General features: G+C 58.7%; 1 protein-coding gene across 3 annotated transcripts in view; it reads right to left on the reverse strand.

Annotated features, from left to right (window-relative positions):
• Nucleotides 1–17,821, reverse strand: part of IGF2R (insulin like growth factor 2 receptor) — a 95,801-nt gene that overhangs the window by 542 nt on the left and 77,438 nt on the right. The window contains exons 36-48 of one of the 3 annotated variants that reach the window (XM_070417385.1): nt 16,323–16,472; nt 14,999–15,160; nt 13,114–13,321; nt 12,635–12,781; nt 10,559–10,793; nt 9,721–9,857; nt 9,142–9,256; nt 8,142–8,288; nt 7,129–7,316; nt 5,724–5,910; nt 4,068–4,220; nt 3,134–3,203; nt 2,328–2,525 (exon numbers count right to left, since the gene is read on the reverse strand). In XM_070417385.1, coding sequence (XP_070273486.1) covers nt 2,328–2,525; nt 3,134–3,203; nt 4,068–4,220; nt 5,724–5,910; nt 7,129–7,316; nt 8,142–8,288; nt 9,142–9,256; nt 9,721–9,857; nt 10,559–10,793; nt 12,635–12,781; nt 13,114–13,321; nt 14,999–15,160; nt 16,323–16,472 — 2,097 coding nt within the window. Of the gene's footprint in view, nt 1–787; nt 2,526–3,133; nt 3,204–4,067; nt 4,221–5,723; nt 5,911–7,128; nt 7,317–8,141; nt 8,289–9,141; nt 9,257–9,720; nt 9,858–10,558; nt 10,794–12,634; nt 12,782–13,113; nt 13,322–14,998; nt 15,161–16,322; nt 16,473–17,821 lie in introns of those variants that run through there. The other 2 variants (XM_070417384.1, XM_070417383.1) reach the window with 2 other exon arrangements.

The following is a 17,821-nucleotide window of genomic DNA, read 5'->3' on the forward strand; positions in this document are numbered from 1 at the left end:
AACATGCCAGCACTCGAGTGAGGAGAATAAAGGAAGGAGCCCTAGCCAGTTTGGCCCAGTGGATAGAGCGTCGGCCTGCAAACTGAAAGGTCCGGGGTGTGATTCCGGTCAAAGGCACATGCCCAGGTTGTGGGCTCGATCCCCAGCAGGGGGCGTGCAGGAGGCAGCCGATCCATGATCTGCTCTCATCACTGATGTTTCTATCCCTCCCTCCCTCTCTGAAATCAATAAAAATATATTTTTTTAAAAAAAGAAGAAGAAGGAGGAGGAGGAGGAGGAGGAGAAGCACCGTTCCGGTGGTTCTGATACTTCAACAACATTGTGGAACCCTAAAAAATGTAATAAGGAACGAACCCCAATCGGATCGTTAGCAAGTGGGATGAAGGGACGCCTGCTTTGACGGGGCGGCTTTGTCTGCTTCCCCATCAGCACCTAGCGGGCTGGTCAGTGGCCAGAGGGAAGACAGGTGTGTGCAGGAGAAGCCACTCCGACAGGCTGCACCCAGGCCGCCTCCCGGGACCGCGGGACCCACCCACGGGGTTGCGTTGGTGAACGGGGAACCCCGCGTCTGCCTTCTCGGAAGGAGGCCCGGCCCAGACGTGGGTGACGCTGAGGAGCACGGCGCACCCAGTCAGTCCCGCACGTGGGGACGACCCAGAGAGGACGGAGGTGCTGCGTGAGGGGTCACCCGCCCACTGCAGCTGAGCCCGAACGCGGCCCCGGTACCCTCACGGGAGGGCAGGCGGGCAGCGTCCCACTCTCCAGGGGAAAAAGCAGTGACACCCAGTTAATAATTTATCTTTTATTGAAATCGTTGAATACTTTACGTTACAGTAAATTTGATTGAAAAAAAAAATGAGGAAAGAAAATCAATTTTAAAAAATAACTCATGTTGAAATCAAATAAGCCAGCCAAACTGAGTACAAACCAATGAACCCGTAGGCGGTTTGCCCTTCAGTACGTGACTCCCACTATGTACAATTCTAGAATAAGAGGAAAGTCGTCCATTAAACACTTCGAAAAGAGCCAGCGGCAGGGAGAGAGCAGTCATCCCCGCCCCGCCCTCCGCTGGGGCCCCCGACCTCGGCCGCCCCCGCCTGGACACCACGCGCAACGCCAGGGCGAGAGTCCCACCGCCAGCCAGCCTGCATGCAATCCTGCAAGTCACACGCTGTGCAATTTAAGGCTTCTTATAAGTCGGATGTTTGATAAACACTTTTTTCTTAAAAAAATAAGCACAGTCGTGGCGTCAGAGAACCTGAAGAGGCGAGACCTCGCACGTCATCTTCTCTGACATCTCGACTCACTAAAATCAACCTGTGGGCGGGTGTCTGAGGGCACCAGCCAGCGAGAGAAACACTGGCCGTGTGCTCTGCGCCCCGAGGCCTCAGACGCCACGCGGACGCTGAGCCGGCACTGACCAGAGGCGCGGGGCAGGCGGCCCTTGAGGCCCAGGCACTCAGGGGCCACGCACGTGCGTGCGCCCGCAGGAAACAGAAAGCAAGAGGAAAGGAGACAGACGAGTATTCTAACTTAGAGGATACATGTCGACAAGGTCAAAATCGCATATGAAACCGTCCCCGCAGACAGCTTCCCGGCACCCGGGTGGCCGCACACCCACCCGCAGGAAGAAACTGGGGGGAGGTTTGGTATTTTTTTTGTTTTTGTTTTTTTGTGGTTTTTTTTTTCTTTTTCTGTTTTTTCTTTTTTTTTTTTTTTCACAAACCTGAGTAATTGTCAGAGTCAATAAATAGGAGGAGAGAAGTAAATGCTAAATATGACGGTCAGGCACCGACAGGGCCTACAGCAGCAAGGGTTCTCTCGGAGCCCTCTGTCCCCAGGTGCGTCCGGCCCGGCGCCACGCACTTAAATGAGGACTCGGGACAGACCGGGCCCCAGCACCACCCTTTCTAACCGGACCAATGCCTCATCCCGGGCCATGGCCACCAAGACGAGGGGTGCCTGACCTGCTCACCTCTCTCTCCCCCTTCACAGAAATCATTCCCTTTCGAACCAGTTTTTGTTAAAGGCAAAAATGACAGAAGCATCATGGAGCTGGAGTCTGATTTGGTTGACGTGCCCGGCGGGCGGCGGCCCCAGCCCCGGCCCCGGACTCAGATGTTCAGGAGGTCCTCGTCGCTGTCGTCGTGGAAGGACCGCAGGCCGCTGGGGGGGCCGGGCCTCGGCGCCGCGGCCCGGGGCAGCCCCCGCCTGGCCTTGTCGCCGCCCACCAGCCCCACCCGGGTGTCGCGGAGCGTCTTCCTCGGCGGGTGGCGCATTGGGTGGGTGCTTGCGGCCCCAGTCCCTCTGCCCGAGTGCACGCGCACCTCTGGGATGGTCAGGACCTCGTCCTCGCTGTCCTGGTCGTCCCCGTGCAGGGAGGCGAGGGTCGCGGCCTCCACGGGCTTGGTGGTGACGTGGCCGTTCTCCTGCCCGTCCTTCCCGGGCCGCGGGGCCGGCGCCTGGATCTCTTCCATCAACCACTCCGTTTCGTTCTCATCCACCTCCTCCTCCTTGTTGACCTGCTGGGGACACAGCGGAGCCCGTGGAGTCCACCTGCGGCCAGGTCCACTCCTGCACACCCGCCTCCCCACCCACCCAGGTCAGGGCCCCCACTTCTGCCCACCCAGCCGCGTGGCCCAGCCAGGCAGCCGGCATCACAGGGGCAGGAAAGCCGCCGGTGAGTCCGGGCCCCCCGCTGCTCATCAGGAGCCCAGCGCCCTGGGCGGGGCAGGTGGCGGGAAGGCTGTGAGTCGGGGTCCAGCTGAGATAAGCCTTTAGCAGGCAACTTGGCAGTAAATCAGGAGCCGTGGGCACATTATGCCCTTTGGTCCTCTTTCCTGGAAACATGCCTCCAAGGAAATCACCCAAATGCCAGAGGCACAAAAGCTTCCACCATCGAGAACACGGGTTCAGAACAGCCCCAAAGTAGGAGCCACCGACGTGAGGTGCTCAGAAACCAGCCGCCTCCTCGGTGAGGACAGAAGGAATAAAAGATGGACTTGTATTCGGGCTATAAGCCACCGATGGCTTTCCCTTCCTATCTCCAGCTGCTGGTGATAATGTTCCTCTTATCACCGACTGACAGCACAGCCCCCACCCATAGCTCCCCTGGGGTGGGGTGGGGACGTACCTTGGAGTATTTGTAGGACACGTTTGCACTTCCTCTACAGCAGCTGGTGAGCTTACTCAGCACCGTTTCCCTGCAAGAGACCAGTTACTCCAGGCGGACCGAGCAGGGCTCCCAGCCTAACGGGGAAGGTGCGGCCCGGCCCCTGCCTCTCCACACCCGGGAGCGCTAAACCCAGGGCAGCGGCCAGAACACCATGGAATCAGACAGAAGGGGTCAGCTCCTGCCCACCGCTTGGCAGTCCAGCGAGGCCTGGAGCAAGCTATCGGGCATCGTGCTTCCGCTTTTCCACGCTTGAACGAGTCGGGACACCTTCCTGAGCCCCAAGGCTGCACCGAGGCTGCGAGGGCCACTGCGTGGGTGACTGACCCCCGGACGGCTCGCCCAAGCCCTCTGCTGGCCTCTGGCTCACGGCAGATGAGAGAGGACAGGGAGCCCAGAGCTGGCCTACTCCTCTGCCCGGCCCAGGGCTGACCCCCCCCACAGGGCTCCAAGCTGCACGCCTGTCACATGTGACGTGGAAACCCGATGGGAAGTCACACTCGATCAGTGACGAGCCCCTGCCCGCAGCAGGTGCCTGTAGGCGATTACTTTACGAGGGACAAGGGGAGGGAGGGAGCTAGATCGGGAGGAAGTCTGCTCGTGGCAGGTGCTTAGCTTGCTGTCCCTCTTTGGACATCCAGGCGCCCTGGGAACCGGCGGCCAGGCCAGAGCACAGAGCACGGCCATGGCATGAGGGCGGAGCCTGGCGGAGCACCTGGGACAGGGTCATGGCTCTGGGCACCTGGGACACCTCATCACAGAAATGCAGGCATTTATAAAACTCAACTGGAAGCCACCCTCTGGTTTTAACTTTGGGCTCTGGTTGCTGTTGGGCCCCCCCGAAAAACTGAACCCTAGATGCGATTCTGCCCACTGCCCTCCCCCCTCTCCTTACCGCCTTTCCTTTTTGTAGAGCAGCAGGGTCAGCAGGCAGCCCGTGAGCGCCACCAGCAGCAGGCTGAGCACCGCGCCCACCGCCTGGCTCCGCTCCGAGAGCCCCGTGCGCGCCGGCGCGTCAGCTCCAGCGTCCTCGCTGTCGAAGCCCGGCCTGGAAGGAAGGCACGTCACTCGGGGGCCTGCCGCCACAGCAGGGACCAGCAGTGCCCCCTCGGGAGTGGTTCTGATGGCCACACCACATGTCACACCACAACACGAGATCCACCAGACACGAAACCCCAACTTGAAACTGTCTTGATTACAAGTCCAGGCAGAAGCATCGGGAAACAGGCTGAACACCCAGCCTGGAGCCACGGGGACAGAAGGAATGAGAAAGCTGAGCTTTGAGGGACGTGCTCCTCGGTCCTGGCCTGTCCCTCTGTAGGGCCTCGGGGCACAGAAGCAAGGAGTGGGCGGGACCTGGGAGATGCTCTGAAGACTCTGCCCTCAGAGCCAGAGACCCCCCGAGCCAGGACCAGCCGGCGCCGGGGACACCGCCACGCACGGGGCTTGACGTCGGATGTTGCTCGTCACCCAGGCCCCAGTGTCATTTGATTTCTACTTCTGGTCCCTCCTGTGACCCGTGAGGACTGAGAAGTGTGATTTTCTCTCCAAATGTATTTCTAACTTTCCAGTGACTCTCCTGTCACTGTTCATAGCTGAACGCACCACGTGTGCCGGTTAGATGGCCACGTACAGAAACTTGTTGAGCCTTGCTTTACATCCGTGCTCCTGGGAAAGTTAGGACAAGGATGACTCTTTTTTTGCTGGACTAGCGCCCACAGAGAGTAAAAGACAAAACCAATGTCAGATTTAAGATCTCAGGGTGGGGCCCGGGCTGTCCTGGCACGGTCCCTGCCATCGCTCTCTGCCGACTGCAGGGTCCTTCAAGCAACGAAGGAAAGCGATCACAGGCGGGAACGCAGTTTTCTCCTGATCTTGTCTCAGGACAGAGAATAGAAAGCTTCTGTAATACGGTCACGTGGATGAGACAGAAAGAGAGCAATCGGAGAGGAGAGCCATGGATGCGCTCTGCTTTGGATGAGGCCCTAAACCTGGCACCATGGCTGGGCCAGGGAACCAGGGGTGGGCACCAGAGAGGCAGGTTCCCGAGGCCACGGAGGCTGCCAGCTCCCTTCCCTCAATAAGAAGCCCTCAGGGCAGAAAATATTCCCTCTTGAGTTTGTACTAGAAAACAAAAGATTAGCTGGGAACAAAGATGGGATGAAGCTGCCGCCTCCCAGGGACCACCAAGGGGACACGCTGCTGGAAGAAGACATGAGAAGAGAGAGGCACTCGGGGCCCAAGGTGCTCGGCCGCCGACACTGCTGGGAGGGGAGTAGCCGGGGGCGCAGTGACAAGGAGCGGACCAAGGAGACAGGACATGGACAACTGCTGAAGCCTGTGCTGGCTACTAGGGTTTACCTCTACCACTTCTCTGGGTTTGTTCATGTTTGAATTCTTTCCACAACAAAACACTGGGCGGAAAACACACACACACTAATGCTGGAGCCGAGTTCTGAGCGAGGAGGTGGGGGTAAAGCTGGTAAGTGTCCATCCAGAGAGGAAAGTGACCGAGAACAAGCTCCCACCAGCACCGGGAGGCCGCACTTACCCCAGCGGACACACGGCAGAGGTGTACCAGGAGAAGAGGTACTGGCAGTCGGCGGTCTCGTGGTTGAACTCGGGGATCCCCTCCTTCACCAAAGGGTCGCAGCGGAAGAAGATGGTGGAAGAGACCGTTTTTGTCTTATCTTTCCCACATTTGGAGGACGAGGAAAACACCACATCCAGATCCTCATCTGTCAGAAAGGAAGGCGCGCACACAACACAGCAACGTCATCACCACTATTTCAGTAACAGTTCATCTTCTCAAAGTTTACAAAAAGTTTGCAAAGACTTAAAGTCAAGCAGAAGGGTCCCTCATCAAATGTCCCCTGTGTGCTCTTCCTCACAGGCCACCTGGCACACACGATGGAGCCTCTCCCCTAAGTCAGTGTGCAAGACAGCCTGAGCCTTGACTGAAGAGGGCTGGCTTTGTTCTCAGGTAACAATAGGACCTGGGGTGGCAGCTGGCGAGGTGGTATTGGCCTACCTGGAGACTGGAATAAACCAAGTGAGCAACCAACCAACCAGCTAGCCAACTGACCAATCAACCAGCCAATCAACCAACCAACCAGCCAGCTAATCAATCAACTAGGTAACCAACCAATCATCCAATCAACCAGCCAGCCAGCAAGCCAACTATTTAATTAGCCAGCCAGACAGCCAATCAACCATACAATTTACCAACCAATCAACCAACCAGCCAGCCAATCAACCAACCAACCAATCAGCCAATCAACCAACCAACCAATTAACCAACCAAACCAACGTAATGGAGCCTCAATAAAAGCCCTGGCCCCCAGGGGGCAGCGAGCCCCTTGGTGGGCAATACTGGGCGCATTGTGTCACACACTGACCTGGGAACGTACACATCCCAATCCCGCAGGGAGAATAGCAGGGGGTCTGGCCCTCCTGAACCTGCCTTGCATGCTTCTTCCTTTGGCTGATTTTAATCTACATCCTTTCACTGGAATGAACCACACCGGGACTAAGAGCTCTCAGTGAGTCTCAGAGCCCTTCTAGGGAATTATCAAACCTGAGGCTGGCGATGGGAGCCCCCCAAACTAGCAGTTGGTGTTAGAAGTGAGGCAGCCTTGTGTGGATTCAGTCCCCTCCCCACTCTGTCGGCGATTGGAACTGTTCAGTCAGCCACAGCGGGGAGGCCGGGAGGGTAGTGTGTGAGGCAGACAGATCAGAGAGGGGAGCCCTGGGACCCAGGCTGTTCAAGCCACTGGGACGGATGCACACAGGGCAAGAATAGTACCAGGGCTTAGATATTTTTTTTTTTTACTTTAAAATCAAAACATTAAAATAAAATAAAAAAGGATCTGAGATTTCAACTGAGGGGACTTCATGAATATTTTAAAGCTCTTCCTTCGAGGGAGTAAAATGGAACAATGGGAAAACGCAATTACCTTGAATATAGTATTTGGTTTTATCGGAAGTCCCCACTTTCCTGCTGAAGTGCTGGTCGTTGGATTTCACCTGGCAGACGCTGGCCCCGTAGCAGGCCGGGTTGTTGGAGCTTGTGATGGAAGAAAGCTGGATCTCATACAGGTACTTGTCCCCGTTGGTCCGAATGTCCCCGGAGGCACTGAACTGCCTGGAGAGACAGAAAAGGCAGCAGTGACTCCAGCAGTCCTTTAACAAAGCTGTTTACACCCGGCCAGCGTGGCTCAGTGGGTAAGTGTCAGCCTATGAACCAGGAGGTCACAGTTCCATCCCCGGTCAGGGCACGCGCCCAGGTTGCGGGCTGGATCCCATCGGAGGCGTGCAGGAGGCAGCTGATCGATGATTCTCATCATTGATGTTTCTAGCTCCCCCCCACCCCCCCGCTTCCTCTCTGAAATCAACACAAACATGTTTTTAAAAAGAAAGCTGTTTACTATAGACCCACAGTCCTGGGATCAGGTGCAGACGGCAGGACGCCCCCGTCCTCCCAGGCCCGCGAGGACCCTGGTGGGCAGACTTCCGTCCCCACCACCTGGCACTCTGCACAGTGCGCCTTCTTCGAACTGCACGGCACACACCCGCCTTGCCCTGCCCGGGCCCTGCCACTCACCGGGCCTCCTGACCCCAAGAACCTCCCGGTGACACTGCCAAGATGCTGATCGGTTTTTCAGAAGCTGATAAGCTCATAGATCCCTGATCAAAAACTGTTTCTGAAAGCTTTGGCTTCGACCCCGGGGTTATCGTAAAGTGAGGGGGGCGGAGTGCCTTTATTTTTACACTCAAGAGGATTCACCTTCCTTGGTGTTAAAACCTAGGAGTTGAGCAGTTTTCCCTTGGTTGAGCCGACTGTGCCGACAGCCTGGGCACAGTACGGGCCCGCGGCCGGTTTATCTTGTGGCGCTCCCGTCAGGCAGAGACCCGAGCTGCCGGGCCGATCTGGAACGCACGGCCGCACTCGGAGGAAATGCTCACTTACTTAAAGTAAATGTCCCCGAGGCTGACGCTCTTGCCGTTGACGGGGTTGGTGATGGTCCCGTTCACCATCTGCACCTCCTGGGGCTTCACGGCGCAGGCAGCCCGCGAGTCCCAGCTGAAGTGGTAGGTGCAGGTGTCCACGTCGAACCTGGAGGGGTGCGGGGACGGTCACACCCAGGGCCAGGCGGGCTTCGTGAGGAGACGGGACACAGCTGCAGGCCGCATCGCCTTCAGGTTCCAGCCCCCTCCCCCCAACACTCCCCTCCCCCCACCCCCCGGAACAGGCAGGCAGCTCTGGCTAAGACGGCTCTTTTGTTCACTTTCCACAAAACGGTCTCAGGAAAGAGGACCAGCCGGTACATCAGCAACGTGGAAAGGTAGGCAACAATTTAATACAATTCCTTAAATTTAGAAACCGTGCAACATCGAAAAGCCAAAAGAAATTTGCTCCTAGATTTTTGAACTCTTGTTTGACAAGTGTTGAGACTCATACATTGACCACGCCGTGGACAGTGGACAACTCCTGGGTCTTCCCTTTCGCAAGCTCAGCTCTGGAGGGAAGGGATTCTTTGTTCACAAATAGCAGCTCACATGCTCCCTCTGCTGGCCACACTTCCCTCAGGCCAGATGCAGAACTGCCTGGAGAATTCTAGTAAATTCCAAGAGCCTGCCAGGTGCCACCCACCTGCCCGTGGGCCCGCACTTAACAGAATCAACGCCCTTTTGGCTCCGTGACTTCCAAGGACGGAGGCCAGTGACATGCCACCTCCCGTGGTTGCTCTGGTCTAGTCACCGCGTGTCCCCACGCATTTTCCTTGTGGGGAGCAGCCCTGCCCCCCAAGCCCAGGCCCTAAGTCTCAGTGCCAGCCCCTCCCGGCATGGCCACCAGCATCCTCTTCCTGCTCACACATCCACACCCCAGGAAGACCAGAGAGAAACCTGTGGAGCCCCCGCCACGCCCAACGGCCCGCCACGGCCCTTGCCCCGCGCCCTGCCCTCACCTCCTGAAGGCGGGCCTGCCCACGGTCTTCGCACAGGTCAGTTCTATGACGGTAGACGCAGTCCTGTTTTCACCACACGCGTCGCCTTTTGAATACGTCACGATGATTTTGTCATCTGAAACACACAGTGATGGGAAAGCCGTTCGTTCTCATAGAGCATGAAAACCTTCCAAGTCAGGAATCCAGATCTGCACTAGGGACCCGGACAGAAAGAATGCTGGGCTTTCTGGAAACTCATCGCCGGGTCATCGGCACCTGGGCCGCCCGTGAGGGCCTCCTGGCCCCGCTGCTCCCACAGAGCCCTGGGTCCGACCCCAGCCTCCTGCTCCCCAGTTTCAGGACTAGCCGTGGCCTCCGTGTGAGAGTGCACGGAGCAGGACCTCAATTAACGGCCGCGCTCAGCACTGTGCGGGCAGCCCCTCCTTCACCATCCCAGGAGTTCCAGGAGGCCTGAGACATGGTCCTGGGAATAGTGCCTGCGAGTTCCACCCAAAGTCTGCACCAACCCTCCCGGGCCCTGGAGCACACCCCCCACAACCTCCACGCCACGCAGCCCGAGCCACGAGGCCCCGGCCGTACCGACGACATCCAGCTTCTGCGTGTGCACCAGCCCCAGCACCTGCACGTCCCCAGAGGCGCTCTTCCTGCAAACGCTGGCCCTGTCCGAGCAGTCCAGGGGCCCCTTGTTTACTTTCTGGCACAAGTTTATGTAGTACCTGTGAAACCAGAGGGCAGTCAGCCTCGGCCCCACTCACCGGAGCAGCTCTCTCCGCGGCTCTCAGGAAAGGCCACGCCTGCTCTAGCAGGTGTTGCTCAGTGGAGAGAGCGTCAGCCTGCAGACTGAAGGGTCCTGGGTTCGATTCCGATCAAGGGCACACGCCCGGGTTGCGGGCTCAATCCCCAATAGGGGACGAGAAGGGGGCAGCTGATCAATGATTCTCTCTCATCATTGATGTTTCTTTCTTTTTTTTTTTTTTTTTTTTTTTAACGCACAGGTCTTCCTTTCTTTTTCTAAAATGTATTTTATATTCTTATTGAGTTCAGAGAGGGAGTGGGAGAGATAGAAACATCAATGATGAGCGAGAATCATTGATCAGCTGCCTCTTGCACGCTCCCTACTGGGGATCGAACCGGCAACCTGGGCATGTACCCTTGACTGGAATCAAACCTGGGACCCTTCAATCCACAGGCCAAACCAGTTAGGGCTCTCATCATTGATGTTTCTCTCTCTCTGTCCCTCTCTCTTCCTCTCTGAAATCAATTTAAAAAATTTGTTTCTAAAAAATAGAAAAAGAAAAGCCCAAGCATGACAATGAAGGTGCCCCCAGCACCTGCATGCAGCTAACACAGCTTTTCAAACAAAGACGACCCACTACCGCCGCAGGTCGACTCGGCTGGCGAGGGGGGAGGTACTCACGAGGCTCCCTCGTGGTCGAAGAACCAGGACCCGGTGAGGGAGGACAGCAGCCGCAGGTCGTAGGTCTTGTGCCCCTGGATGAACCTGCACTCCATCTTCTTTGGGGGGCAGACCACTTTGGTTTTCCACTCAAACGTCACCTCGCACCCACGCGTCTCACTGAAGACCTGTGGCCTCCCAATATCGGCTTCCTCGTCGCACTTAAAGATGATAGCGGACGTCCGGTGGCTGTTGGCTGGGGAGCAGCGGGGGGACCATCAGACTACACACGGCCATGTCTCATGCTGTCCTCAAACTGCCCCCGCCCCCCACACTGCCTCCAGCCCTCCACACTGCCCCCGCCCCCCACTACACTGCCCCCAACCCCCACACACACTGCCCCCAGCCCCCCATGCTCCCCCAATGCTTCCCCTGGCCCCCCATGCTTCCTCCCAGCCCCCCCACACTGCCCCTGGCCCGCCCCACCCCACGCTGCCCCCGCAGATGGTGCTGTTTCATTCACATGCGTCTCCTCCCTCCCAGACCGTGTCTCTCACTGCTGTAACATCCCTGCCACTAGTGCCACTCCCCAAGGGCAGGGCCCAGCTTGTCTAAGGCGCCAATGATAACAACAAGCAAGTCAAGTACTACCGACCGTAAGAGCCCTGCAGGACCTGAACATGTCCGTGTCACCCACAGCCCGGGGGAGCGTCCCGGCACAGTGAGCCCACAGCAAAGCAGCAGCCGGCCTCGCAGAGCGAACGCTTACACTCCTCAGACCCCACTCTGTCCCGGGGGCTACAGGATTAAGTAATTCCTGACGTGTTTCTCCTGGGAACTCCCGTCAGAATGTGCCACACGAGTGGGACTCTCGTGAACCTCGCAGGAGTCAGGGCGCAGCATCGGGCTCCCTGCTCAGCCCCTCCCGGCAGGCCTGTCAGGTTGCAGAAAGTCTATGGAGACTTTCCGGTCACTCACCTGCCGCCCTGCAGGCCCGTGACAAGCAGTCACTTCGCTGAGGCAGGAAAATGACCACCAGTGCTGGACACTGGTGTGGGTCTCAGCCTCTGGAGCTGGTGGGTGAGCCCCGCTGACCGCCCCTGTGCACCATCAGCTGGCTGTGTCCATACCGTACTCACACTGCCTGCAGGAGCCCCACTCACGATGCCTGGTACTCACACTGCCTGCAGGATCCCCCCTCACAGTGCCTGGTACTCACACTGCCTGCAGGAGCCCCATTCACGGTGCCTGGTACTCACTGCCTGGTACTCACACTGCCTGCAGGAGCCCCACTCGTGATCCTTGGTACTCACACTGCCTGCAGGATCCCCCCTCACAGTCCATGGTACTCACACTGCCTGCAGGAGCCCCACTCACAGTCCATGGTACTCACACTGCCTGCAGGAGCCCCACTCACGGTGCCTGGTACTCACACTGCCAGGTACTCACACTGCCTGCAGGAGCCCCACTCACAGTGCCTGGTACTCACACTGCCTGCAGGAGCCCCACTCGTGATCCTTGGTACTCACACTGCCTGCAGGAGCCCCACTCGTGATCCTTGGTACTCACACTGCCTGCAGGATCCCCCCTCACAGTCCATGGTACTCACACTGCCTGCAGGAGCCCCACTCACAGTCCATGGTACTCACACTGCCTGCAGGAGCCCCACTCGTGATCCTTGGTACTCACACTGCCTGCAGAAGCCCCACTCGTGATCCTTGGTACTCACACTGCCTGCAGGAGCCCCACTCACGGTGCCTGGTACTCACACTGCCAGGTACTCACACTGCCTGCAGGAGCCCCACTCACAGTGCCTGGTACTCACACTGCCTGCAGGAGCCCCACTCACAGTGCCTGGTACTCACACTGCCTGCAGGAGCCCCACTCACAGTGCCTGGTACTCACAGTGCCTGGTACTCACACTGCCTGCAGGAGCCCCACTCACAGTGCCTGGTACTCACACTGCCTGGTACTCACACTGCCTGCAGAAGCCCCACTCGTGATCCTTGGTACTCACACTGCCTGCAGGAGCCCCACTCGTGATCCTTGGTACTCACACTGCCTGCAGGAGCCCCACTCACGGTGCCTGGTACTCACACTGCCTGCAGAAGCCCCACTCGCGGTCTCGGTCATAGTTGGCCGTGGTGGCGCACCACAGCCGCACCCTGTTCTCCAGCACGCACTCCTCGTAGCTCTTCCCGTTGAAAGTGAAGGGGAACACACAGGGGTCGCCCTCCTCGGTTTCTGGAAAGAAGGACAGCAGCATAACCCAGGTTGCCGGCACTGTGCTTTGCGGTGCAATGACGGATGGCCTAGAGCTGCCCATGGAGGACCCCCTACAGGAGGATCCACCTGGACTCCCTCAGACCCCAGGTCTCCCGCCCAGTGTGGCCAGCAGCCCCCAGGCCTGAGTGTCTCCAGCCTGAGCTCCGCTCCCAGGGCCGTGGGATGTGACGTCCCGTGTCCCGTCCACGTCTCGGCGCTCACAGTGGGGCGCTTCCCTCCCGCTTCCTCCCGCCGCCCGGTCTAAGGCCACCTTTACTGGGAAGGCAGATGTCCCCACCACCAAGCCTTACCCGGAGGGCAGGTGTCGCCATTGGCATAACTTAAAATGACAGCCTCGTCCTGGTGCCGGTAGTCCAGCCTCATTGACGCCAGCCGCCCGAAAGACACGCCCTTGCTCCCGGAGAGCAGGCAGACGCCTCCGTCCTTGCAGCCGCCCTCGTCCAGCCCCGCGGCCGCCGTGCACACGCCCACGCTGTAGGTGCGCGAGTCTCGAGTCACCTGGACAGAGGACACCACGTGGGGCTGTGAGTGGGCTGCCCCTGCCGGGAGGCAGCATAGGCAGAAGGCAGGGCTGCACCCGCATGTGCATCAGCCTCGGGCTCGCCCCCTGCTCTGAGTCCCGACCTTCTGCCTGCTCGCTGGGCACCTCCCGGGGCATGGAAAACCCCCCTCCCTCCACCCAGGCCAGCCTGCTTCTCCTCCTGGCCCCCCACCCTCCCCACCCGGCCCAGCCTGCTTCTTTCTCCTGCCTCCTGGGGCAGCACCTGCCGGCCTCTCCTGCAGCTGGGCCTGGGACAGAGAGCAGCTGGGAGACCTCAGGCCGCTCAGCCCACTCCTGGAGCCCGTCTCCCCCCGAGACCCGGGGGTGGTGAGGCCTACGCTAACGAGCAGAGTGGGCACACCCTGAGTAAGCGTGCACCTTCCCTTCCTGGCTTGCCCGCCCTTTGCAGACTCCACCTACTGCACACCTGTTGGGAGGGCCTGGGCCTGGCAAGATCTCTGTTTACAGGGTCCGGGGCATCCCTGCACCCGCCTCTGTGACCAGTGAGAAAGCCGCCTCTTTCCTAGAGTCGGCTGGGCTAACGTGGCACTCCACACGCCTCCGCCAGCCACCATCCCTGGCCCTGCCCCTGCGGTACGTGGTCCCCAGCACGTCCCGAGCCACCTGGTCCTCACCGGTGGCCCCAAAGGGTCACTGAATCCTCATAGGCCCTATGGAGTGAGAGCTCCAACCCAGGGGCACAGCTGTGTCAGCGTGGCTGGTTCACCACACGTCCCAGAACCCCACAGGCAACCTATCCATGCCCCCAGGACCCCCACAGGCCGGCCCGTCCATGTCCCCAAGACTCCCACAGGCCGGCCCGTCCATGCACCCAGGACCCCCGCAGGCCGGCCCGTCCATGTCCCCAGGACCCCCACAGGCCGGCCCGTCCATGTCCCCAGGACCCCCACAGGCCGGCCTGTCCATGCACCCAGGACCCCCACAGGCCGGCCCGTCCATGCACCCAGGACCCCCGCAGGCCGGCCCGTCCATGTCCCCAGGACCCCCACAGGCCGGCCCGTCCATGTCCCCACGGCCCCCACAGGCCGGCCCGTCCATGCCCCCAGGACCCCACAGGCAACCTATCCATGCCCCCAGGACCCCCACAGGCCGGCCCGTCCATGTCCCCACGGCCCCCACAGGCCGGCCCATCCATGTCCCCACGGCCCCCACAGGCCGGCCCGTCCATGCACCCAGGACCCCCACAGGCCGGCCCGTCCATGCCCCCACGGCCCCCACAGGCCGGCCCGTCCATGTCCCCACGGCCCCCACAGGCCGGCCTGTCCATGCACCCAGGACCCCCACAGGCCGGCCTGTCCATGCACCCAGGACCCCCGCAGGCCGGCCCGTCCATGCACCCAGGACCCCCCGCAGGCCGGCCCGTCCATGCCCCCAGGACCCCCACAGGCCGGCCCGTCCATGCCCCCAGGACCCCACAGGCCGGCCCGTCCATGCACCCAGGACCCCCGCAGGCCGGCCCGTCCATGTCCCCAGGACCCCCACAGGCCGGCCCGTCCATGCCCCCAGGACCCCCACAGGCTGGCCCGTCCATGCACCCAGGCGGCAGCTAAGTGCGCCACCCCATGCCCGCCTCAAGGCACATGCCCACGCAGAGGCGAGGGCCGGGCAGTTACCTTGAAGGTGCTCTTGGACAAGCTGGACAGGTTGAAGCTGTAGTCGAGCTGCTCGTCCATCAGGGAGCAGCCCTCCGTCCTCACCTCATCCGGACAGACCAGCGGCGTCTCCCACTCGAACACGAAGTCACAGTCGCTAACCCTCAGCAGCTCCGGGGTCCCCTGTGGGGTAGAGCACAAGCTCCTGGGTTAGGCCCAGCGCCTCCCCCTGCTCGCAACCCCGCAAGGGCCGAGACTGGGCCCTGGGCTGCGCCACCCTCCCCGCACCCAGGGAACAGGTGCTGGCCGCGGACCACCAGGTCCCTGGGTGACCTGCCCTGCACGTCACAACAGAGACATGTGTGAAACAGACCCTGCGAGGAGGGGAGCAAGCACTTGGACGCGCTCCCAGGCAGCACCCCCCACCCCTTCTAGACACGGGACATGCACGAGGCGCCACCCCCCGGCCAGCGCACACAGCGCGGGCTTCAATCCCGTCTTTACTCCCTCGCTCAGCAACTGCCACAAGAGCAGATGCGCGACTGGTCGGGAATTTTATTTTTGTTTCTGCTGAGAATCTTTTTCCTAGAAACTCAAATGGAAAAAAGCATTTCAACTGAAGATAAAAACCACAGGGGAAGAAAACTGGAACAAACATTTAGTGGGAGAGCCCTCGTTCCTAAAAGCACGCCGTGCAGCGGGCAGGGACCGGCTGCCGAGCTGTGGGCACAGGCACGTCCCTGGCGGTTCTGACCCACAGAGAAATGGGGGCCATCATTACAGTTTCTCTCTTACTGGGGGACGGGCGGGGGGAGGTGGTCAAGAGAAACGCACATGCAAAGGCTCTATGACAAAGCATCACTTTGTTAAATGCACACAGAACAGGAGTCAGTAACCTCCTCGGGAGTCAAATGTACGGCTTTGTGGGACCTGTGTTGATCCAGGGGTCTCCTGTTTTACTAACTTATGAATTCAAGGTGATCACAGTGGCCGAAAGCCCGCCAGACTCCCAACCAGAATCAGTCCCCAACGTCAGGGTTAAAACCGCGTCATGACCTTTCACACGCTGCGAGGCAGAGCTGAGTACAGCTCCTGCACCCGGGCTGTTCGTGTTTTTAGGTTACAATACGCCCCTCTGTGCAACCTGCCCTGTAACTCAGGGTGGGCCGGTTCGTGCTGAATTCATTCACTAAATTAGGCAGATGCATGCCAGCCGGACATGGGAGACCGTGAGCTCGGCACCCTGGCTCTGAAACAGGCCTCGCGGGTCCCAGCTCAGCCTCTCCCGCACACTGCAGCCCCCGTCCCCACGGGGCACACTGGCCATGCTCGCGGGCACACTCACCATGCTCACGCCCCTCTTGCAGTGGAAGGAGATCAGCGAGGTGTAGTTGAAATTCTTGTCCGCTAAGCAAGGGGTGCTGCTCTCAAAGTTCAAGTAGACCTCGTTAGCCACGGGATTGAGAATCGGAGGCCCCGAGACTCGGCCAATATCCTAAACAAAGAGAAACGCAGCAGCATTTCAGGGCAGTCGCTGTCCCCCAGGTTCGTACAAAATGCCACGTTTACTCCTCATCCGTTTGGAAAATGAGCAGCGTCTAAGGAAACCTGTTGCAGCAGCTCACTCGGCAGGCCCGACACTCAGCTGCCACACGGAAAATGCAGGGGTCATCCCCTTTGACCCCACGATTAGAAATAGTGGCTCCGTTTCTACCCCTGGAATGTTCAGAGACTCCAGGCTGTTCCTCTCAGTCACACTGAGAACGTCGCACGGTCTTCTGGGACCCGGCAGTGGGAGGCGGGAACCGCCGTACGTGCCCCCGCTGACCCTCACGCCCAGCACTGCCCTGCGACTGCCCCTCACCGGGAGGGCACACCCTGCTCCACGCCACCTTCCATCAGCTCAGCACAGCACCCAGCACACGGGCTGCTCAGTAGGTATTTTGCAGTAAATGAGCAAATGAAGGAAAAACAGGAGAGCACCAGGAGTGTGTGTGTGTGTGTGATAAAGGGTGTGTGTGATAGAGAATGTGTATGTGATAGAGAATGTGTGTGTGTGTGATAAAGGGTGTGTGTGATAGAGAGTGTGTGTGATAGAGAATGTGTGTGTGATAGAGAATGTGTGTGTGTGTGATAAAGGGTGTGTGTGATAGAGAATGTGTGTGTGTGTGATAAAGGGTGTGTGTGATAGAGAATGTGTGTGTATGTGATAAAGGGTGTGTGTGTGATAGAATGTGTGTGTGTGTGTTTATGTGTGTGTGTGATAAAGGGTGTGTGTGATAGAGAATGTGTGTGTGTGATTGTGTGTGATAGAATGTGTGTGTGATAGAGAATGTGTGTGTGATAGAGAATGTGTGTGTGTGTGATAGAGAATGTGTGTGTGTGTGATAAAGGGTGTGTGTGATAGAGAATGTGTGTGTGTGATAGTGTGTGTGTGATAGAATGTGTGTGTGATAGAGAATGTGTGTGTGATAGAGAATGTGTGTGTGTGATAAAGGGTGTGTGTGTGTGTGTGTATGTGTGTGTGTGATAAAGGGTGTGTGTGATAGAGAATGTGTGTGTGTGAGAGTGTGTGTGTGATAGAATGTGTGTATGATAGAGAATGTGTGTGTGATAGAGAATGTGTGTGTGTGATAAAGGGTGTGTGTGATAGAGAATGTGTGTGTGTGATAGTGTGTGTGTGATAGAATGTGTGTGTGATAGAGAATGTGTGTGTGTGTGATAAAGGGTGTGTGTGATAGTGTGTGTGTGATAGAGAATGTGTGTATGATAGAATGTGTGTGTGTGATAGAGAATGTGTGTGTGATAATGTGTGTGTGATAGAGAATGTGTGTTTGTGATAGA

Source organism: Myotis yumanensis, unplaced genomic scaffold (assembly GCF_028538775.1).
Source record: "Myotis yumanensis isolate MYYU_CA2020_CCGP unplaced genomic scaffold, mMyoYum1.0.hap1 SCAF_6, whole genome shotgun sequence".
NCBI classification, from domain to species: domain Eukaryota; kingdom Metazoa; phylum Chordata; class Mammalia; order Chiroptera; family Vespertilionidae; genus Myotis; species Myotis yumanensis.